At 38.4% G+C, this 24261-nt stretch overlaps 1 protein-coding gene across 1 annotated transcript in view; it reads right to left on the bottom strand.

Annotated features, from left to right (window-relative positions):
- The window catches only part of LOC124721361 (protein crumbs), a 357509-nt gene that overhangs the window by 10703 nt on the left and 322545 nt on the right, over positions 1–24261 (bottom strand). Inside the window, exon 30 of the mRNA XM_047246295.1 lies at positions 818–987. Within this exon, the coding sequence (XP_047102251.1) occupies positions 818–987 (170 nt within the window). The remainder of the gene's footprint in view (positions 1–817; positions 988–24261) is intronic.

Genomic DNA, 24261 nt, shown 5'->3' with positions numbered 1-24261 from the left:
GACAGAAACAAAAGCATGCTGACATGCATATGATATCACTGAAACACAAAGGTGTAGAGATGATTGAACACATAGACAAACAGTTAAAAAAACAATGAGCCCAAATGCACCCTCAAATAAATAGATGACATTGACCATCAAGATCAGATGTTGGACTGTTTCCAAATCAATTTCTTAAACGACACTGAAAACATTTATACATATAAATAACAGATATATTATCCATAGTCAAAGAAAGGAAACATTTGTTGATTACAGAATAAATATAGCAGAGGTAATTCTTAAAAATGTGCAGTCACCGAACTACGAAAAGTGTGGAAAACCTTCGCTAAGTAAAACACCTCTTCAAATTCAAGTACAATATTGGGTCTTTACTGAAGAATATTGATCTGACACCTAAAAATACAAGGATGTGCAAAGCTTGCATAAAACACAAATTATGAAGTGAGATAACATGAGAATGCACGGAGTGGAAAGTAGCTTTATACCTACCATAATGCTTTTGAAACCACCATACCATGCAGAACTACTAATTTTTAGAGTTGTGGGTTTAAAGTAGCATTGACATCCACTAGAGGTGTATCATGTGAAACAAATAATCATGTAAGTATGCAACCAGTATCCAAATGTCAGCTTGTATTACGACTGTCTCCTGCATCAGACTGGCCCATTTAGCACACGTCATCTCCAGCCACTTGGGCATGGAATTTGTCAAAATAAATGGTACAGCAAGAGGTTTAAACAGTAATTCTCCATGGCTACAAACACAAGTGTAAATATCTGAATGAGCTGTATATGAAGCATTTTGATTACTTACCTCTGTGCAAGGATTAGAAATATGACACCTCTGACCACAAAAATCACGTTTACAATTACATCTGTAGCTACCAGGAACATTTTCACATGAATGAAACCGTCCTATTGCACACTGTGCTGTTCTGAGTGCACATTCATCTATATCAATTTCACAGTAATCTCCTTCAAATCCTTAAACAAATGGAAAACATCAGTGAAAATAAATTGAATTCAAGAGAAATTGCACAGATAAGTACAATGCAGCATAATCTACTTCAAATTTTCAGAATGTATTTCTTGTTTTATGTTACACGTAACTGTGTATTCTGAATATTTTATTTGTCTCTAGGCTCACACAATATCATCAAGTAATGTTAAACTAGTGAAATTAATGTAAGAATTATCTGTTATTAAACATGCAAATGTTGCACCAGATAAGTTTCCAGACCTAAAAAATGGAATGTTGATACACATTTGACATCTATGTTTCAGAGCAAAAATATATAAGAAATAGATGATGGGTTATGATTTCTTTCATGTATACCTTAACATTATCTACATCAGCTGTGGTTCTTCAAATTGGCCATTTATGTTTACATTAGTAAAAATGCAGCTCAAAACTATTTGTGCAACAAAAAATATTGCCACAAGTTGTGATGCATGCAATGTGGCGTAGGAGTTAGCATAGCTAGCTCAGATGCTGCAGGTCACCAGTTCAAGTCTGATCACCAGCAAGTATTTGTTATTTAGTATTTATCATCTCCAGGTGGTTCCCAAATTTTCTTATATGTGTAGTGTTCGCATATACTAGAATACTCAAGTGTTTTATGAATAATACTACCCCCCTTCCAGGGGGCAGTTCGGTTTGGTTTGTATGTCGGTGTCTGCAATAAATGTGCTTTCACTGCTAAGTGTTGTACTTCACTGCACTACTGGCTGATGTGGACTTGATTGCAGTTACAATGTGACACTGTTTAGTGGAGGTGCCTAGTATTTTAAAACATTTACATCACAGTGGCTCCAATTAGGCAACATAAGAGCTGTTGCCTGCACAGACAGGAACCAGAATATCAGCAGTACATCATTCCTGTGGTCTATATATTCAGGAGACCAATGGATTCCAAAACAGTAGTCAAGTCAGCTGCACAGCAGACACTGATTAGTATTTTCCAAAGATGCTGGTCAAGACCCGATGAAATGGCTGAAAGTATGCGACTGGGTTGCTAAATATAACAGGTTGGATGACATGATGTGTGTGGCAAATGTGTAATTTTACTTGGATGAAATAGCCCAGCAAGGACTGAGAACAACAAAGAGAAGCTCAACAGCTGGGGCAAATTCCATGCTGAAATGAAGAAAACATTTGGTGACAATCAGCAGCAATTCCACTTAATGGGACAAATGAAGTACAAGCCCCAACATCATGGCAAAATGATACAGTCTTACAAACAGAATGTTTTCTCCCTATACCAAATTTTGAATCCAAATATGAAAGAAGCCAACAAAATCTCACTCCTGATGAAAGGGACCACAGAATACAGGTACCAAAGTAAGTCACAATGCCAAAGGAACGCATCAAGTGATGTAAGTGCATCAAGGAAATGCAACAGAAAAGAACTGGATGAAAGATGTGAGGCTGACTTCTGAATGTTGTCCCTGTGGCAGTTGTGGAAGTCCACCACAGCCTCACCTCTCTCACACACACATCAGTAATGTCAGACTGAGTACACAAGAGGTAGCAGCCACAAAGGGCAACCTCATACATCAGGAGGTAATAGAGAATGTTGAAGAAGACATGAATTGATCTTTAGCACCAATCTCCACCACCAGTTGAATGCTCCATGAAGAATGGATTCAGCAAAGTCAGCTGTCAAAAGAAAATCTCAGTATGGGACCTATGCAGGTACAACCAACTCCTCTACCAAGTACAATGCCCCACAGAAGAACAAATATTTGGAGGACAGAGGACAACAAACCAGTATGCATCTGCTGTGTACAGCACTGCAGAGACAGACAAAGAATGTCCAACTACTATGCTGCAAGATGTCAACCATCACAACAGTCCTAGTCACACCAGGCAATTGCAGATGATTATAGTTGACCTCTGGGATGAAGCCTACTGCCATATCCTAGATGATGTCACTCCCCAACACACTGGAGCCATTCCCTCTTGCCATGCAGAGGTGCTAGCCACTAAATTCAGACAAAATAACTGAAGTGACCATCTATGGAGGCCATCACAGAATAAAACTCTCCATGGAAGACAGTTACCAAGATATCAGGAAATCTGATCAACATACAAACTGATCATAGAATGGAGGCCTTCACAACCTGTTGACATAGCTGCTGGAAAATCTTTCAGGATGTGAGGTCCTAGAAACTCTTCTGTTCCTGACATTTCGTCCAGGACTGCGCTGGACATACTCAGAGGCGCTCCTTTGCTGAGTCTTGATGACTGACCGGTCGGACGTCCAAGAGTGACACAAATACTGTAGGAAAGGGGATGCAATGTAACTTAGCAACATATGGATAGCAGCTCTGGAGAATCGCTAGACAGTTTTACCTTTGACAAGATGACAATCGATAGTTAAGTTGTATTTCTGACAAGAATTATCTCTGCTCATCACATGTTACTTAGACCACGTTCCCTTTCCTGCAAAATTTATGTCACTCTTGGACGACCAATCGGCCTGTCGGCAAGACTTAGTGGAGCAGCGCCTCTGAGGATGTCCAGCACAGTCCTGAATGAAACATCAGGAACAGAAGAGTTTCTTGGACCACAACCTTGCATCCCGAAAGATTTACCAGCAGCAACATACAAACTGTCCAAGCACTAGTCGACACAGGGGCTCCTTTTTCTTGTAATGTCAAATGCTTATCACTGTCAGCTAAATAACACTATGTTCCATGATATGAAAGCAATTGTGCTGAAGGTCACATATGGGAAATATGTCCAACTGACAGGAACATGTACTGCAGGAGTAACTATCAATGACAGAACACCGTCCTTTGAATTTGTTGTTTTAAAAGAACATAGTCATAATGTTTTTCTCAGATGAGACTTCTTGCATAGGCTGTGGAAGATTAGAACTCCATATTTACAAAGCTATTCCAAAAAGCACAAATAACAAAAACTGCCCTGGGTGGTCATTTGTCGCTGACAATGTTGTTCCCCTGCCATCATCAATGAAATGAGTTCCAGTCATCAATCTAGCTGCTCAATTAAACTGTGAAGCTTTGTAGATTGTGAAGAGTTACTCAGATTCACAAAATAAATCTACACTTCGGTGATGATTGTAAGCATTGCAGGTGGTCAAGGACAACTTTGGATCACTGTCAGGAGCATTCACACAACTCATCCCTAAAGGTATGTGCATAGAAACAGTTGAACCTGTCCAGGGTGGGCAGCAACTACAGACAACACAGTGGAGGAAACTACTATCAAATTCCCAACAGAAACTGGCCTGACTGATGAACAATGTTGACGAGTGTTAGCCATTCTATACAGTTTTTGGATGCTTTCAGATCTGGAGTGGAGAAAAGACAGACCAGGCAGCCTAGTGTAAAACACTGTATTAACATTGGGGATCATCCAGCGATTACCCAGCACTTGCATATGGGGTCACCGACTGAACTATGCATAATTCAGGAGGAAGTACACAAGATTCTGCAACATGACACCACTGTACCTTCAGAAAATCCTTGGTACTCTCCCGTGGTCCTTGTGAAGAAGATGGATGGACATGGCATTTCTGCATCAACTACCGACAACTGAACAAAATTACGAAGAAAGCTATCAATCCATTGCCACACACAGATGACATCCTAGACTTCTTGACAGGAGCAAAGTATTTCTCAACTATGTATGTGTAGACAGGCTATTGGCTAATCAAGGTTGACAAGGCAGAGAGACTGCCTTCATAGCTCCTGGCAGTCTCTATGAGTTCAAAGTCATGCCATTTGGACTATGTAAAACACCAGCCAACTTCAAGTGTATACGTACACACACAAAGAAAGCAGGTTATCCACAAAGCAGAATCAGCATGTAGCGGCCTGAACCATTGCAAGAACATCCCTGCATTATTGAATGGGGCAGCGTACAGTGGCAGCAGGGTTGCAGCATCGATGGCAGCGGACATGCATCTGCTGGCTAGCCAGAATGAATGATACATTACTTGCCCGTTTCAGCACGGCAGGTGGCCACATGCTACTATTGCAGAATTAAGGAACTCTCACATTGGCATCTCGGCAATATTTCTCAAACGATATTAGAGAAATTATTAGGTGAAAAATTTTGATTCTTTGATTAGTTATACCTCATATAGCAGTTTCATGATGAACTGCCTATATTTTCATTAATGGTCCTAGTTAGCAAGATATTTAGGGGTTAGTTACCTACCTGCATGAAATTTGAGTACTGTGCAACGAAAAATATGTAGTAGCTATTGGTGTGTATTAGACCACACATTGCTGCAAATTAAATGTAGCTAACACACTGAATTTTTCTTTAACCTTAAGATGACATCTATATCTACCTCCAATCTCAAGAAAGCTTATTTTATATATTGTTTTCACATCTACCTGTGCCTGCTAATGACATAGTGAGAATGAAATATTCATAAAGTCCATTGTATCTCCTAAATGGTTCAAGACACCCAAAGGAGTTTTTGATAAATAAAAGCACACAAACATGAGAGTATTTTGTTATATGGTTAACATGCTGAACATCTTAATCTAACATGATATAACAGCAGCTACAGACTTCTTCAACGGAATAATGTAGTTTTTTAGGGTCATCAATATCTGTTTAAATGAGAATTAGTTTGGCCTTGCATCAACATAAGTGAAGACATTATATGTTTATTTTTATGCCCAGAACGTGCTTTTTCATAATCTACTGACCTGACATGTCCTTAGTGCCTCATTTAATAAACCACTATTTGAGGATCCTGTCACAACTGCAACTGCATTAGCTTGTCATGTGGGGTGATATTGTGAAAATTCTGCTCTGTTTTGGAAAAGTAGCAAATTTTAACATGGCAACAAGAGAAATGTAGGTGTTACTCAAAATTCACCACCAATGATACTTCTCTGAAGAAGAAAAAGGATAAGATGCCTGGGGCAAATAAATAACTCCTTCTGTTGTAATTTTGGGATTTCTTGCAACCGAGTGAATTTTTGAAATGTTCAGACATTATATAATGGTAGGCCAGATATTTCAGAACCAGATTTTAAACTGTAAGACACCTCCGGGAGCAGATGTTGACTGGCCATAATTTATTGGTTCTGAATCATACATTAAAACTGAAGAATTTGGAAAAAGATTTCATTGTTATACTGGAATGATCTGAGAAATATTGTAACAATTCACAGCACACCATCTTTTTTTCCTATCCCCATTCAGAGTGAATTCCTGAACTATTTCATCTCAAATATCTGTTGATATGTTAAAGATATAATCTGTTTTCTTCTTGATAGATAGTTGCAAGTGGTTTGTAAAAGGAATTAACAATGTTTTAATTAACAGAACTATTCTCCTTTTCAGCTCTGGAATTGTAGTTCTGGTTGACACAATGTACTTCGTTGTTCTGAAGCTGTGATCACTCTGATGACTTGCAGAAAACTTGTCAAGGAGAAAACAGATTATCAATATCTTTGATGAACTAAAAGATATCTGAGGTGAGAAAGTTTAGTCCTTCATTCAGAGAATCAAACAGATGGTGTGTAGTTTGGTGTGAATTTCTTCCTATTTCTCAGATCACTGAGGTGTAGAAAGAAAATACTTTGGTAAGTTTCAGTAACAGTTGTCAATTATTAAAAGTGACTGGGTAACACAATTCCACTGAATTTGCAACAAAAGGGACTATTTCCCCCCCTGACTTAGTAACTCCCCCATCTCCAAGAGAAGGCAGTCAGAACTGGCATTCTACAGAATGCACTGTGGAATGGTAGATCCTTTAATCGGGTTGGTATGGTAGAAAATCTGAAAATGGAAATGGACATTTTGAAGTTAGATATAGTGTGTACCAGAGAAGTTTGGCGACAGGATGAACAAGACTTCTGGTCAGGCAAGTACTGGGTTATAAATACAAAATCAAATAGAGGTAATGCAGCAGTAGGTCCAACAATGGATATGATAATAGGAGTGCGGGTATGCTACCACGAGCAGCATAAGATAGACATTAAAACCCACAATCACTGCAGCAGTACAAGTTCATATGCCAACTAGCTCTGTAGATTATGAAGTGATTGAAAAAATCTATGGTGAGATAATATAAATTATTCAGATAGTTCAGAGAGAGGAAAATTTAATTTTGATGGGTGATTAATTCTGTAGTACAAAGAGGAAGGTAAGGAAAAATGGTAGGAGTGTATGGACTGGGGGAAAGGAGTGAAAGAGGAAGCCACCTGGTAAAATTTTGCACAGAGCATAATTTAATTATCGCTAACACCTTGTTTAAAAATCATGAAATAATGTTATATACAAGAGACCTGGAGACACTGGAAATGTTCAGACTGATTATATAATGGTAGGCCAGATATTTCAGAACCAGATTTTAAACTGTAAGACACCTCCGGGAGCAGATGTTGACTGGCCATAATTTATTGGTTCTGAATCGTATATTAAAACTTAAGAATTCGAAAAAAAAGGTATGAAATTAAGAAGATTGGTCCTGGGCAAGTGAAAAGAACCAGAGGTTGTGGGGAGTTTCAGAGAGAGCATTAGGCAATGATTTACTGAAACAAAGGAAAGGAGTATAGTAGAACATGAATGGGTAGTTATGAGAGATGAAATAGTGGAAACAAGCGAGGATCAAACAAGCAAATAGAAAGGCCTAGTAGAAATCCTTGGATATGACAGAAGATACTGAATTTAACTGATGACAGGAGAAAATATAAAAATGCAGCAAATGAAGCAGCTGAAGAGGAACACAAACATCTAAACGAATGAAAAGTTGCTACTCATCATATAGCAGAGATGCTGAGTCATGACTCAGCATCTCTGCTAGGTGAGTATCAACTTTCCTTTTCATAACATTGTTACATTCCATCCTGAAATTTCCATTGTTTGATTCATCTAAAAAATGAGATTAGCAGGAAGTGAAAAATAGCTAACCAGGAATGGCTAGAGGACAAATCTAAGTCTATAGTAGTATGTATAGCTAGGGGAAAGATAGATACTGCCCACAGGAAAATTGAAAAGGCCTTTGGAGAAAAGATTAGCAGCTACACGAATATCAAGACCTGAAACAGAAGAAAACCAATACTAAGCAAAGAAGGGAAAGCCAAATGGTGGAAGGAATATCTACAGGGGCTATGCATGGGAAATGAAATTTAATGCAATATAATGGAAAAAGGGGGGAGTAGACGAAGATGAGATAGAATACTGTGAGAATATGACAGAGCACTGAAAGACTTAAGTCGAAACAAGTGGCCTGAAATAGATGACATTCCCACAGAATTGCTGATACCCTTGAAAGAGCCAGCCTCGACAAAACTATTCCACATGGTGTGCAAAGATATATGTGACACAGGAAAAATGCCCACAGACTTCAAGAAGAACATACTGCATTTACTCAGATCTAAGCTGCACTCGAATCTAAGCCGCACCTCAAAAATGAGACTCAAAATCAAGAAAAAAAAATTTCCCGAATCTAAGCCGCACCTGAAATTTGAGACTCGAAATTCAAGAGAAGAGAAAAGTTTTAGGCCGCACCTCCAAATTGAAACAAAGCTGGTCTATTGTAATATGAGGCACAACTTAGGACGAATAAATGACAATACAGCTACAGTAATTTGGTTCAAGTCATACGCTTAGCAGTTAAGCTTTACCAGGTAGCCACTGCTATGCGTCAGGCGCTCCGTCCGTATTTATACAGGTACCCTTCCTTTTTCACGTGCTTCGTCTGGTTTGAATTGATTGCTTATTTTTCTTTGATCTGATAAGTGCCCTTCTCTTTGTTATAGGCGTTTACGTCACTCTAAGCTGAAAATGCATATCGTACTGTGTCATGCATTGTTTGTCGCATTCTGATAATGAATGTTTACGGCCTGTCGCCACTCATGGCATGGCTTGCTTTTGTGCGCACTACCACCGTTTACAGTCTTTTTTAAAAAAGAGAGGAATCGTCTCATTAGCGAAACAATGCAAGAGACTGCTATTTGTTGTTACTTACACTGTTGCTTTCTTTGATAATGATCAACAAGAACCAAATAATAGACTGCGTATGATAGAAGATGTTCTGAACAAGAGTTTAGCGAAAAATTTTCTCCATTTGAAAATCTTTGCAGACGCCTCTTTTGTACATTAGATTCTGTACAGAAATTAGAGTCATCTTAGATTTAAAAATCTAGTCAATTGCCGTGCTTCATTTCTGACTGTATCACTATTAGGCATAAGAATAATACGAATATAAACATGACATGATATGTATATTCTTCCATGTTTGCTGTTGTCTCGCACTAGTTTTGTAGTTTATTAGGCAGACAGTATTTAAATGAGATAGCAGCAAACACGAAATAATACATGGCAAAATATTCCTATTATTCTTGTGGTGAAGAGAATACTGCATGTGATTCACAATTCATAAAAGTTCCTATTAGCAACCATCTCTTCTCACAGGTAGGAAAAAATTCAGAATGTAGGGTTGGCCATATTGACAAACATCCCAAACAGTCTTGCCAGTCAGATTTTCGTAGTACATTGAAATGCTGCTACATTCGAATATGAACAATACAGAATTTGTATTTACTTCATTAGATAATGTATGAAAATGCAGTGATCGAAACTCGGGGCGGAGAAAAAAGCTCGTCTTCCACCTTTTTTGTTTTACTGACACAGAGGTTTTGGCACCAGTATTTATCTTTGTGCCTGCATAGCATGCCTGTGTAGCGCTACATATATTCGACGGCAGAAGTTAGTTGTGGCGGCACCTACCAACATTTTTCAGAACTTCTGCTTACTTTGCACTTGATTCTAAGCCGCATGCGGTTTTTTGGATTACAAAAACCGGAAAAAAGTGCGGGTTAGATTCGAGTAAATACAGTAGTAATTCCAAAGAAAGAAGGTGCAGACAGGTGTGGATATTGCCAAACTATCAGTTTAATATGTCATGACTGCAAAATATGACATGAATTATTTACAGAAGAATGTAAAATCTGGTAGACTCTGACCTCAGGGAAGTTCAGTTTGGGTTCTGGAGCAATTTTGGAACACACAAGGCAATACTGACCCTACCACTTATCTTAGAAGATAATTTAAGAAAGGGCAAACCTGTGTTTATAGTATTTGTAGATTCGAAGAAAGCTTTTGACAACTGAAGGCAGCAGTGGTTGAGAAGATAGTGAGGCAGTGCGGCAGCCTATCACAAATGTTATTCGCTCTGTACACTGAGCAAGCTCTGAAGGAAGGCAATGAGTAATCTGGAAAGGGAATTAAAGTTCAGGGAGAAGAAATAAAAATTTTGCAGTTTGCCAACAACATTGCAATTCTAGGAACAGCAAAGAATTTCAGAGTGCAGTTGAATGGAATGGACAATGTCTTGAAAGGGAGATATAAGATGAACATTAACAAAAGCAAATCAAGGGTAATAGGAATGAGACACTGAGGGCTAACTGTATAAAGAATTTCACCTTACATTAACATAGAAAATAACCTCAGATGAAGCTTAACTATGCACTCTGTGCAAACGTCAATCCCAGATTATATCACCGTGAAAGTATGATCAATTTTGCGTGATGAAAATTTATGAATCAAAGTCTGATTAAAATGTGATTGTCAGTTTACAATGTAGTGACATAAATCATCAAAACATCAATTTCATTTTGTATAAATACAAATTGAAATAGCAAAAAAGTTGTTGCCAACACACAAATCTATGATATACCACGCCCATAAAGTTGAAGATCAATTTCTTTCTTTCTCTTTTTTACCTCAATCTGTGAGGTTAGTTTAGGAAACTACCTATCAGCTATGTATGTAATGAGCAAATATAATAAATTGCTCTCACAATTCTTGTATATGTCTTGTAATTTGTGTGATTAGTTTAAAGACATTTTATACAGACGTAGCACCAGAGTAAGAAAGGAAATTTTTAAATATTTGCTATGAAGACTTAAGTATGTTGGTTTTTACAGCAGCCAATATGGACTGAACATCTCTTATAAATGTGTTCTCTCAGCTCTTGTAGCAGTAACAATAAAAGTTGTGTTAATTTTGTAACTACCTAACATGTGCTTAAGCTATTATGACAATGGCATGCACATTGATGAATAAAATATAACCCATTTAGCAACACGATATTTATCAGAACATGGAAACAGGATTGGTACAATAGCTCAAAGATTGCATTCTGGTGTATAGTGCAAAAGATCCCAGGTCTGATCCCAGGTCAGTTCTTTGAATTTGTTTTCCACTTCATACTACTTTTTCTACTGTATTGGTCATAAAGATAAAGAACAACACATTGTTTTGAAACCATACTATATCACGATTTCTGTTTTCTGAGCGTTCATGGCCACTGTGGTGAGCAGCATTGTGTGTACAAGAACCTTACACGATCTGAATTATACAATTTCCTTTCATTCACTTTACAGGTATCTGAGTATTCTGAGGTTGACAAAGGATGAACCCATTCTCAGAATTAAATGATAAATTGTCGAAACTGAGGTTTCATTTGGGCAAAAATACTGTGCAGTGGTTAGAACTAAGGTTGAGAGAGTATCTGCTGAATCGAACTGAGAGAAACCAGTCACTAAGATCATGCTGCTTTCAACATTAATATTTTATGATTCAGGAAGCTTTCAGATGGTGGTTCACCATTTTTTTGAAACAAATCTAACAACAGCTTGCAGTGTGTCTACAAAGTATTAGCTTGCATTGCCTCACTGGAGATAGAATCCTTCACAACCCCCTACAGAAGAAAAGATGCGAGGAAAATCCAGTGGGATTTTTATTGGACAGCGCATTTTCCTGGTGTTTTAGGAACTACTGAATGTACCTATATACCCATCAAATGTCCTCATGGTGAAAGTGCAGAGATGTTTGGGAACCATCAAGGGTCTTTTTCATGAATTGTACAAGCAATCTCAGATGTGAAGCTTAAGCAGAGTATATTAAAATGCGTAAAAAGCACCACACATAACTTTGGGATGTAAATCTGTCAATGAAGAAGTTCCAGTACCAACAGAAAATGAAGCTATCAGGACTCACAATGCAATGAGTGCAGAATTTACTAACAGTTTATTTACATAAAAACAGTTATTCCTTTTCCTTGTGAACTATAGTAACCTTATTCTCCCCTCCCCCTCCCATCCTACTGTACCTTTATATTGGACCAACAAATCTTTTTCTTTTATGGGCTGAAATTTGAAGGTCACTCTTTTTTCTGTTTATTGTCCTCTATCTTTGTAGCATGATACCTTCTATAACACATACTGTTTATCTACAATGTATGATTAATATCTGCAGTCAAAGCACAATAATCATGCCTATAACCGATGTAGTGGTATTGCCAAGCATATTTCATGCTAACTTAGAGCAACAATAAACTTCCTTCAGTGGGTTCATGCTTGGTGCTGTACAATAGAGAATAGTTCATTGCAAACTGAAGTCAAACTTGACTTCCAGTCAGCCGTTTTTATACAATCAGCCTACAAGCAATAGATGAGTTTTGCAACGTGGACAGTAAAATAACTGATGATGGCTGAGGTAGAGGGGACATAAAATGTAAAAGGGCATTGTTAAGAGAAATATTTCTGCAGAAGAGAAATTTATTAACACTGAATATAAATTTAAGTGTTAGGAAGTCTTTTCTGAAGGAATTTGTCTGGAGCATAGCCTTGTAAGCAAATGAAATGAGGACAATACGAAGTTCAGACAAGAAGAGAACAGAAGCTTTCGAAATGTGTTGCTACAGAAGAATGCTGAAGATTTGATGAGTAGGTTGCTTAACAAATGAGAAGGTACTTAACAGAACTGGGGAGAAAAGAAATTTGTGAAATAACTTGACTAAATGAAAAGACTGGTTGATAGGGCGCATTGTGAAATATTAAGGAATCATCAGTTTAGTACTGAAGGGAAGTGTGGGGGACAAAAACTGCAGAAGGATACCAAGAGATGAGTACAGTAAGCAGGTTAAAGTGGATATATATGTTTCAGTACTTATTCAGAGATTAAGATGTTTGCACAGGGTACAATAGTGAAGAGAACTGCCTAAAACAAATCTTCAGACTAAATACCACCACCACCACCACCACCACCACCACCACCACCACCACAACAACAACAACAACAACTTCTTCACTTACGATGTTGCAAAGCTAAACTAATTTTCATTTAACCAGCTATAACTCACCCTCAAAAAATTTCATTATTACTGAAAAACTCTGCAGTTGCTCATATAGTGCATCAGATAAGAAAATTCATGTTTTAGCCACGTAACAAAATCGTCTTCCCTCTGTGTGTTATATCTGCTAAAATCTTGTTTGTATATCTCAAACCTTTTGGGAGATACAATGGAATGTTATGACTACAGTATGTCAATCTCTCTGTATTGTCAGCATGCACGAGCAGAAGTGAATGCACTATATAAAATTCATTTTCTCACAACTGGAAGTAGATATAGATGTCCTCCAAACTTTAAAGAAAAATTCAATATGTTAGCTACGTTTCATATGCAGCACTGCATCAAATGTAAATTTATAATGACTCATATTTTTCATTGCACCTTTTTTAGACTGAAGTCAGCTGATAGGTATTCCTGCTTAAGGGAAGTCTCTCTAACAAAGGAACCACTTTTGACAAAGCTTAGGTATCCGAGTAATGAGGGAATTAGTATATTTCATCAAAAAATACAAGGTATTAGAGATAAATTTAGTGAACTACTTATAGATGTTGACTCTGAAACTATTGGTATATCTGAACACTTCTTAAATAAGGAGATAATTCAGAGGCTTCCTTTACCAAGGTACAGGTTGGCTGGCAGCTTTTCTAGGAGCTCTTTGGGGTGTGGGGGAGTAGCCATGTATGCGAAAAACGGCATCCCATTTGAGTCAATTGATGTTTCAAAGTACTGCACTGAAAAGGTGTTTGATTGTTGTGCAGGTGTGGATAAATTTAATGGAGTTAAACTTCTAACTGTTGTTATTTATAGATCCCCAGACTCCAACTTCACAACATTTTTGCTAAAGCTAGAGGAGGTTCTTAGTTCACTTTATAGGAAATACAAAAAGTTAGTTATATGTGGTGACTTCAACATTAATTGTGTAAGTGATTGTGCAAGGAAAAGGATGCTGGTAGACCTCCTTAAGTCATATAATCTTATGCAAACCGTATTCTTTCCAACGAGAGTGCAAGGGAACAGTAGAACAACCATAGACAACATTTTTGTTCATTCCTCATTACTAGAAGGGCATTCTGTTAGCAAAAAGGAGAATGGCCTTTCAGATCATGATGTACAAATTTTAACTCTAAAAGATTTTTGTGCTGCAACACATGTTAAATATAGTTATCAACTGTTTAGGAAAGCTGATCCAGTTGCTGTAGAGACCTTTGTAAACCTTATCAAGGAACAAGAGTGGCAAGATGTTTATAGCGTTGATACAGTAGATGATAAATATAAATCTTTTCTCGTGCTCTTTGAAAGTTGCTTTCTGTTACAACATTCAAAACAGGGTACTACCACAAACAGGCAGCCTGGGTGGCTGACTAGAGGGATAAGAATATCCTGTAAAACAAAGTGGCAATTATATCAAAACGTTAGAAACAGGTAAAATCTAAATGCAGCAGCCCATTACAAACAGTATTGTAAGGTGCTTAAAAATGTTATTAGGAAGGCAAACAGTATGTGGTATGCAGATAGAATAGCTAAGTCTCAGGATAAGATTAAAACCATATGTGGCTGGTCTGCAGAGACAGGTCGAGGATATAGAATCAGTGCGTAGTGGGAATGTCCATGTTACTGATAAGCCGTGTATATGTACAATATTTAATAATAATTTTCTGAATATAGCAGGTGAACTAAATAGAAACCTAGTCCCAACATGGAATCACATAGCGCTCTTAGAAAAAAATGTTCCGAGACTGTTACCTGAAATGCTCCTCCATGATACTGACAAGAGGGAGATTGAGTTAATAATTAAATCACTAAAGACCAAGAACTCAAATGGATATGACGGGGTATCTAGCAGAATACTGAAGTATTGTTCTATGTATGTTAGCCCAATACTTAGCCATATCTGTAACTTTTCCTTTAGGAGTGGTCGGTTTCCTGACCGATTAAAGTACTCGGTAGTGAAGCCACTTTATAAAAAGGGACACAGGGATAATGTTGACAATTTTAGACCTATTTCCATGCCATTGGTGTTTGCTGAAGTTATCGAGAAGGTTGTATATACAAGGTTACTGGAGCATTTAAATTCACACAATTTGCTGTCAAATGTACAGTTTGGTTTTAGAAATGGTTTAACAACTGAAAATGCTATATTCTCTTTTCTCTGTGAGGTTTTGGACGGATTAAATAAAAGGTTGCAAATGCTAGGTGTTTTCTTTGATTTAACGAAGGCTTTTGACTGTGTTGACCACAAAATATTACTGCAGAAGTTGGATCATTATGGAGTAAGGGGAGTAGCTTATAATTGGTTCGCCTCTTACTTTAAGAACAGAAAGCAGAAGGTAACTCTCTGCAATATTGAGAGTGGTAGTGATGTTCAGCCCCACTGTTAAGTGGGGCGTTCCCCAAGGGTCGTGGGGCCACTGCTGTTTCTTATTTATACAAATGATATGCCTTCTAGTATTACAGGTGATTCAAAAATATTTCTGTTTGCTGATGACACCAGCTTAGTAGTGAAGGATCTTGTGTGTAATATTGAAACAGTATCAAATAATGTAGTTCATGAAATAAGTTCGTGGCTTGTGGAAAATAATTTGATGCTAAATCACGGTAAGACTCAGTTTTTACAGTTTCTAACTCACAATTCAACAAGAACTGATATTTTGATCAGACAGAATGGGCATATTATAAGTGAGATGGAACAGTTCAAGTTCCTAGGCGTTCGGATAGATAGTAAGCTGTTGTGGAAAGCCCACGTCCAGGATCTTGTTCAGAAACTAAATGTTGCTTTATTTACCATTAGAACAGTATCTGAAATAAGTGACACTTCAACACGAAAAGTAGTCTACTTCACATATTTATGCAGAAAGGAGTGCAGTATTCTGCTACATCCATTTTCAATAAGCTACCACAAGAACTCAAAAATCTTAGCAGTAGCCCAAACTCTTTTAAGTCTAAACTGAAGAGTTTCCTCATGGCTCACTCCTTCTATTCTGTCGAGGAGCTCCTGGAAGAGCTAAAAAATTAAGCGGGTTCCAGTGTTACATTGTTGATTTCCTTTATTTAAACTTACGACTTATCGCCTGAATATGTTTTTTATATTTCATTTTATCTGCTTCTACTATCGTGTTATAATTCCATGTATTGACTCGTTCCATGACCATGGAGACTTCTCCTTAATTTGGTCCCACGGAACAATAAATAAATAAATAAGGATGCAGTACCTTATTTAATTGTGAATACCACAATAAGTATGACCATTACCACAATGATAGTCAGTTCACAGTGAAACTAACAAATGAAGCTACAAGATGTGAAATGATCATTTTTTTATCTAATAATTTATTTAAAACTGTATGAGAAAGATTACAGACCAACAGGAGAGCATGTGATGTTCTACTCATAGTGGCACTGCTGGACCTTGACCAGCTGGCTAACCAGCATTCACTGTGTGCACCTGTTGATGCAGTGCAGCAAGTCAGCATGCAGACTACCAGCTTTGTTTGTTTTCCTACACAATGATGGACAACCTGATTCAACACCTTAAATGAATGATGTGTCTTTGCTATCTGGATGACATCACCGTTTTTTTAAAGACATTCAGAGAGCATCTAAGCTGTCTCACAACCATGCTGAAGTGCGTTCAGACTGCAAGTCACCATATGAATCTGAAAAAGTTCCTCTTTGCTGCCCAAAAAATGAAAATCTTTGGGCAGCTATTTAATGATGATGGAGTCTGTCTCGCTCCAAAGAAAATAAGAGTAGTCATAGATTTTTTGGCTCCTGGCACATACACGATGTGACAAGATTTTTCAGAATGTGCTCATACTACTGGCTATTCTAAAGGACTTCTGTGCCAAGACTTGTCCACTGAAAGAACTATTGTGCAGAGATGTCACATTTCTCTGGAACAAAGTGCAAGGAAGATCTTTCCTTGTTCTTAAGGAGATGCTAATATCTTATCCAGTTCTGGGACTCTGAGATGAAGACATCAAGACAGGTCTTTAGTGGTTATGGGATAGATGCAATTCTAGTGCAAATTCAGAAAGGTGCTAGCTTATTCTTTGAGGGTACTCTCCAATTCCGAGGGGAAGTACTCTACAGCCAAGAAAGAGTGTCTTACAGTTGCTTGGACCATCAACAAGTTCTGGCCATATTTATTTGGCAAACTATTACTCATAGTGATGGAACATCATTCTCTATGCTGACTGATTAGCCTGAAGAATCCAACAAGTCAAATGGTGAGATGGGTACTGGAGCTTCAGGAGTATGACATCACAGTGGTATACAAAAACGGACATGAACAGAATGGCACTGACTGTATTTCAAGGAATCCTGTGGCAGGACATGGCACCATGGACAAAACCTCAGTCATCAATACAATAAATGACACTGATACTGGACAGGAGGGAGATCCAACACTGAAGAGGACCACAGACACTTTCGAGGAGGAGGATCTGACTCAAGGGGAATTCCAATTAACCAACAGGACATGGTTTAAGAGGAACTATGATTCAGTAGGGAGGAAATGGTTGCTTGGAATCTCATTTCATCTGTGGCCAGATCCAAGATCTCGTCAACTGAGATTCGTGAAGACTCTACACAGAATCAAATGCAAGTCCCACTGGACAGGTCTCTACCAATCCATTAGACACGACTTGAACCAATATAAGGAATGCCAGCAATGGAAGCAGGTGCCACAATTACCTCCGGAGTATCTGAGACCAATTTGCCCTGCAGTAGCGCCATTCCACAAGATTCAAACAGATCTCTTGTGGAGGTTCCCAAAGTCACTTTAATATTCTGGAATATTCTACGTTCATAAAAATAGCAGCATGCTCCATCCAGGAGGCACTTCTGCCCTGTCTGTACAAACAATGCTGGTGCCCATTTTGCACATGAGCATAAATGTCTGAAATTGAATGTTCGCACACATGTATGTCTCCGGTTACATACTTGGCGGATATGCTCTCAATGTTCGTTGATGTTGAAGATACAATGTGGGATTCAATACAGCCTGTGATGAGATTCGCTTGTAACACAGTAAAGCAAGACACTACTTCTGCAAAGTTTGGAAAGTAGGAGACAAGGTACTGCAGAAGTAAAGCTGTGAGGACAGGGCGTGAGTCATGCTTGGGTAGCTCAGATGGTAGAGCACTTGCCCGTGAAAGGCAAAGGTCCCGAGTTTGAGTCTCGGTCCGGCACACAGTTTTAATCTGCCAGGAAGTTTCATATCAGCGTACACTCCGCTGCAGAGTGAAAATCTCATTCAAGACACTACAAGCTTCACACCATTCCTTCCGCTCCAACGTCATGAGGCCAAACAACAATTAATACACTGTACCCATTTCAACTGGGTGATATTCAGGATGACGCATCAAATATATCATCAGGACTAAGGAAGTAAGACAGTAGGCTTGCATACAGCTCCTGAATACCCAGCAGAAGAACATCACCCACTGAGATATAGCTCAGGAGACTTAGTATGGATTTTTACACCTGAGCAGAAACTGAGACTTCTGGAAAAGCTATTAAAATGCTACTTCGGGTTGTACAATAACCTTTGTTACCATCCAGAAGTCATATACTGAGCCAAGGATTATCATGCTTCATCTAGAAGACAAAAGTGCAGACATGTCATCCATGACTTCCATCTGAAGTCCTACTACAGACCTAAGGCACAGATTGACAATGGTGGTGTCTTGTTCAAGAAAAATGATTGCCTGCCCAAAGATCATGAAGCTTAGATGGAAGGGGCTACCTTTGATTCTCATCATAGTGATGAGGATGAGAGAATGTGACCCGAATGCGAGAATCCTCCAGTACTACCATACTTAGGACCACTGACAAGATCTAGATCTAGGATGCTGTAGCTGATTCCAATGATGACCTGAGAAACAACGGATCGCTGCTTCTCCAAGAGAGGGAGCAATTTCACAAGCTGTGCTGCAAGCAATGTGGAGCAGCCATTATTGTCACTGTCTGACGTGCTGTAGGTTGCCAGTTCAAATCTAATCACCAGCAAATATTTCTTACTTAGTATTTACCATTTCTGGAAGATACTTGAAATATCTTGTTTGTAATGTTCGAGTATTCTGGAATATTCCGTGTTTGTACAAATACTAGCATTCTCCATTCAGGAGGCAGTTCTATTTTGTCTGTATAAATGACACTGGAGCCCATTTTGCACATCAGCATAAATGTCTGAAATTGTATGATTGCAGTCATTTATGTCTCTGGTTACATGCTTGCCACCAAATTTTACAGTCAAGAGCTAAAATGTATTGGTTCATCATGTTTCCTATTAAACTTCTTTCCCTACTGATGTAACGACTGTAAATGCTATGATATTCATTTTAGTTCTGTGTCTAGGACAGGGCCAGCCACAGTGTGTCAAACTTCACGAGTGCAGTGTGTGCCGGCTGCAGGCAGGCCAAGTCCCGGCCTGTCACTCGACCTTGCTCAGTCCTTCCCGGAAATACCCAGAACAGTGCGACAAGGAAATATATTAGAACTTGTAGCTATCTTATCAACAATGTCAGTACAGAAATGGGGATTAGCAATCATGATGTCGTTATAGAAACTGGGGTAACAAAATTTAGTAAATGAGTTAAAAACGGTAGGAGAGTGTTTATGCTAGGCAGAATAGATAACACCTCACGTAGACTGTGAACTGACATCACTTAGTCCCATAACATGGACGTACAGGCAGTTTGGGCAAAGTTTAAGCAGATTGTAAATTGTGGTCTGCAGAGTTAAATGCCTAGTAAGTGGATAAAGGATGGAAAAGACCCACCATGATTTAATAACGAAATTTGGAAGATGCTGAGGAAGCAGCTGCTATTGCACTCTCACTTCAAAAGAGAATGCACAAATGAAGAGTAGCAAGGGTTAACAGAGATTAATGCATCTCTGAAAAGACCAATACACAAATACAACTGCCGAGTGTCACACTTAAGTAAAAGATCTGGCAGAGAACCCAAGAAAATTCAGGTCCTATTTAAGATCACTATTTGTGTCTAAGGTTTCCATTCAGTCCCCTGTTGGTCAGTCTGATGTGGCAATTGAAGATAGCAAAACGAAAGCCAAACTTTTAAATTTCACATCCAAGAAACTGTTCACACAGGAGAATCATACAACCATCATTTGACCATTGGACAGACTTTCATATGGATGCCGTAGTAATAAGTGTCTCTGGTATAGAGAAACAACTGAAAGACTTGAAAATGAATAAATCACCAGGTCCGAATGGAATCCCAATTCAGTTTTACAAAGAGTACACTACAGCATTGGCCTCTCACCTAGCCTGCATTTATAGTAAATCTCTCACCCAGCATAAAGTTTCAAACAACTGGAAAAAGCCGCAGATGACTCCAGTATACAAGAAGGGTAAAAAGAATGGATCCGCAAAATTACAGACCAATATACCTAACATTGATTTGATGCAGAATCCTTGAAAATATTCTAAGTTTGAGTAAAATAAACTTTCTTTAGACTGAGAAGCTTATATCCATGAATCAGAATGGTTTTAGAAGACATCGCTCATGCGAAACTCAGCTTGCCATTTCTCACATGATATACTGCGAACTGTGGATGAAGGGCAACAGACAGATGCCATATGTCTAGATTTCTAGAAAGCATTTGACACAGTGCCCCATTGCAGGCTGTTAACGAAGGTATAAGCATATGGAATAAGTTCACAGATATGTGAGTGGCTCGAAGACTTTGTAAGTAACAGAACCCAGTACGTTGTCCTTGACGGCGAGTGTTCATCAGAGACATGAGTATTGTCAGGAGTGCCGCACGGAAGTGTGATGGGACTGCTGTTGTTCTCTCTCTCTCTGTATATAAATGATTTGGCAGATAGGGTGGGCAGCAATCTGTGGTTGTCTGTTGATGATGCTGTGATGTATGGTACGGTGTCGAAGTTGAGTGACTGTAGGAAGATAAAAGACAATTTAGACACAATTGCTACTTGGTGTGATGAATGGTAGCTAGCTCTAAATGTGGATAACTGTAAGTAAATGCGGATGAGTACGAAGAACAAATCTGTAACATTTGGAGACAGTATTACTAGTGTCCTGCTAGACACAGTCAAGTTGTTTAAATATCAAGGCACAACACTGCAAAATGATATGAAATGGGGTAAGCATGTGAGAACTGTGGTAGGGAAACCCAATGGTTGACTTCAGTTTATTGGGAGAATTTTAGGAAGGAGAGGTTCACCTATAAAGGAGACCGCATATAGGACACTGGTGCGACCTATTCTTGTGTACTGTCCAAGTGTTTGGGATCCACACCAGGTCAGATTGAAGGAAAACATTGAAGCAATTCCTGGGCGGGCTGCTAGATTTGTGACTGTTATGAAGAACTCAAGAACTTCAAGAACTCAAATGAGAATCTCTGGAGGGAAGGCAACATTCTTTTGGAAAAACACTATTGAGAAAATTTAGAGAACTGGTGATTGAAGCTGACTGATGAACAATTCTACTGTCGCCAACATACATTGCGCATAAGGACCGTGAAGATAAATTATGAGAAATTAGGGCTCATAATGAGGCATACAGATAGTCACTTTTCCCTCACTATATTTGTGAGTGGAACAGGAAATGAAATGATTAGGAGTGGTACAGGGTACCCTCCGCCACGCACTGTACAGTGGCTTGCGGAATATCTGTGTAGATGTAGATGTAGAAATTTCTTTTAGCAGTGCGGTACAGCACTTTGTGGTCAACACAACTCTCCGAGTTTAACAGAACTGTGGTGTCAGCACTGTTAACCTTTGCTATTTGTTCGTGGTATGAAGGAAATTCACAGGTCCGATGGCTGTTTGCACAAAAAGAGGCAATCTGTCATCGCAATCCTTTAAAATGAATGGGAATGACTGAAGAGAGGGACAAGAATTGTCAATTAGCATAAGCGGCAGGTACTGCTTATTTGCTATGAAATGACATTACAGCAACATGCAGAAAAAATTTAAAACTTTTTGCTGACAAAGAAAGAGCAAAAAATTACAATGATTGACAGACATTAATTGTTCTGTTCACGAAGAACTTTGTGCTAAATTTTTGCAGGCATGGAACACTTGAAGAAACTGATGTTATGAATAGCAAAATTTCTGAAGTCCCCTCCATTATTACAGTTTCAGCAGCAACAGTTTTCAATGAAAATAAATGAAGAGTGTGGAGACTTCATATATTACTGCAAAGTACATTGGTTAAGTCAAGGGGCATGCCTGGAAGAATTTATAATTTAAATCTTGCTAATATGAAGGAAAAAGGAGTGCAGAAACGAAAATTAGAACATCCAAAATAGATTGCAGACTTTGCATTTTGCACTGACTTGACTGTACACTGCCCACAGTAAGACACTGCAAGGTAACTTCTTTCTGATTTGATGGGGATGCATTTAAAAAGAAAATCTGACAAACACAATACAGTCCCCTAAGCTGACTGATGTTAAAAAAATAAAAAGCACAACTTGAAGAATTCATTGTGGCCTTGCAAGAATTACAATAATAGTTTAATAAAGGTTTTGAGGACACTGCCAATCTTACACCTGTTTTCGAGACTATTAGCTGTTTCAGTTGAAAGCACCCCTGTGCATGAGCAGATGTAACTGATTGACCTGCACGGTAGTTCCAGTTTTAATTACACATCTTTTTACATAAAAACTGCCCAGGATGTCTACACTGCTTTTATCAGGCAGATTTTCCAAGTCTCCATAATGAGGTTGCAAAAGTGCTACAATATTTTGTTTGATATACTTGTGTGAAAGACCTTTTTCTGATTATGAAACTAAGTAAGTCACAATTATGTGGCAACTTGAGTGCAAAACTTGAAACTGTCTGAGTCTGTCCATATGCCGACAGTTTGTACCAGATAAAAATTATATTGTGTCTTCAGCTTGCCAAAAATAATTAGCTATTACTGAACACTTATTTTGTTGTGATCTGTGTTGTTGACACATGTGTATGTAAGTATGACTGTACTGGCACTTAAATGTGGCACATTCGCTGTTTTCCCCTCTTCCCCCTTTCACGCTCAGACAGTATGGCGTGGTGGTGGGGAAAGTGTGAAGTGAGGCCGAGTGCTTTGACACTCAGGCTGAAATCTTGGGTGCCACTGGTCTAGGAGATACTATGTATTTAGCAAATTGTCAGTCTCTTATTTCTTGCTCATGATGTGCACAACGATCAGATTTTTTCCATCACGTATTTATCACATCTGAACATTTTTAACCATATAATTCACAGTTTAAATCCCGAATAAATTTTCACTCTGCAGTAGACAGTGCACTGATTTGAAAATTCCTGGCAAACTAAAACCGTGTGCAGACAGTATGAGAACAAATGACACTAACTGTATCCGGTGGGTCACACAGGGGCCCAATTGACTAACTTCAATGCTGATTAACTCAGAAATGGTACAATATATAGAATTTTTTCCCTTGACTTTCTCAGCACAACCTACCCTGCAATACCCTTATAAGCTTTTCAGACTGTTTGTCAGCAGCCTGTATAGAGAGAAAGAGCAGTCCTAACACACTTCCATGGGGCACTCTTAGTGATACTCTTTTCTCTGATTAACACTTGCCATTCCAGGTTCTGTTAATTAAGAAGTCTTCGAGCCACACTCATATCTGCGAACCTATTCCATATGCTCAGACCTTAGTTAACAGTCTGAAATTTGGTGTTATCTTAGCCACCCTCCATTTTTGCTTAGTTTTCAAGTATGTCCTTTATTTTTAGTGTATTGTATTGTTCCTCAGTGTTACATCCAAAATGAATATATACCAGTTAATTACACTATAGTTATAACATCTTATTTATTTCCATTATTGGAAAAAACACCTTTAGGTTAAACTTTTTCAGTGTAATCAATTAGAAAACAAATAACTCTGGAACCAAACAATGTTGAAAGCTTTTCAAACTAAAGGCTTGTCACACGTTACAAGTTCTCTTTTGAGGCATTATGCTGCCAAACCATTAACATTTTACTATAGTGTGAAACTGCTGCTCAGAATCTGTACATAAAAGCCAAACTGCCTTCAGTACAACAGTGGACATTTGACAAGGTCCACAATTTCCATTGTTATGGAAAGTTGCTTTATCACTGAATTCTGAAGTAATTTG

Source organism: Schistocerca piceifrons, chromosome X (assembly GCF_021461385.2).
Source record: "Schistocerca piceifrons isolate TAMUIC-IGC-003096 chromosome X, iqSchPice1.1, whole genome shotgun sequence".
Classification (NCBI taxonomy): Eukaryota; Metazoa; Arthropoda; class Insecta; order Orthoptera; family Acrididae; genus Schistocerca; species Schistocerca piceifrons.
Note: the sequence above shows the minus strand (reverse complement) of the source record. Positions and strands in the feature narration are given on the sequence as shown.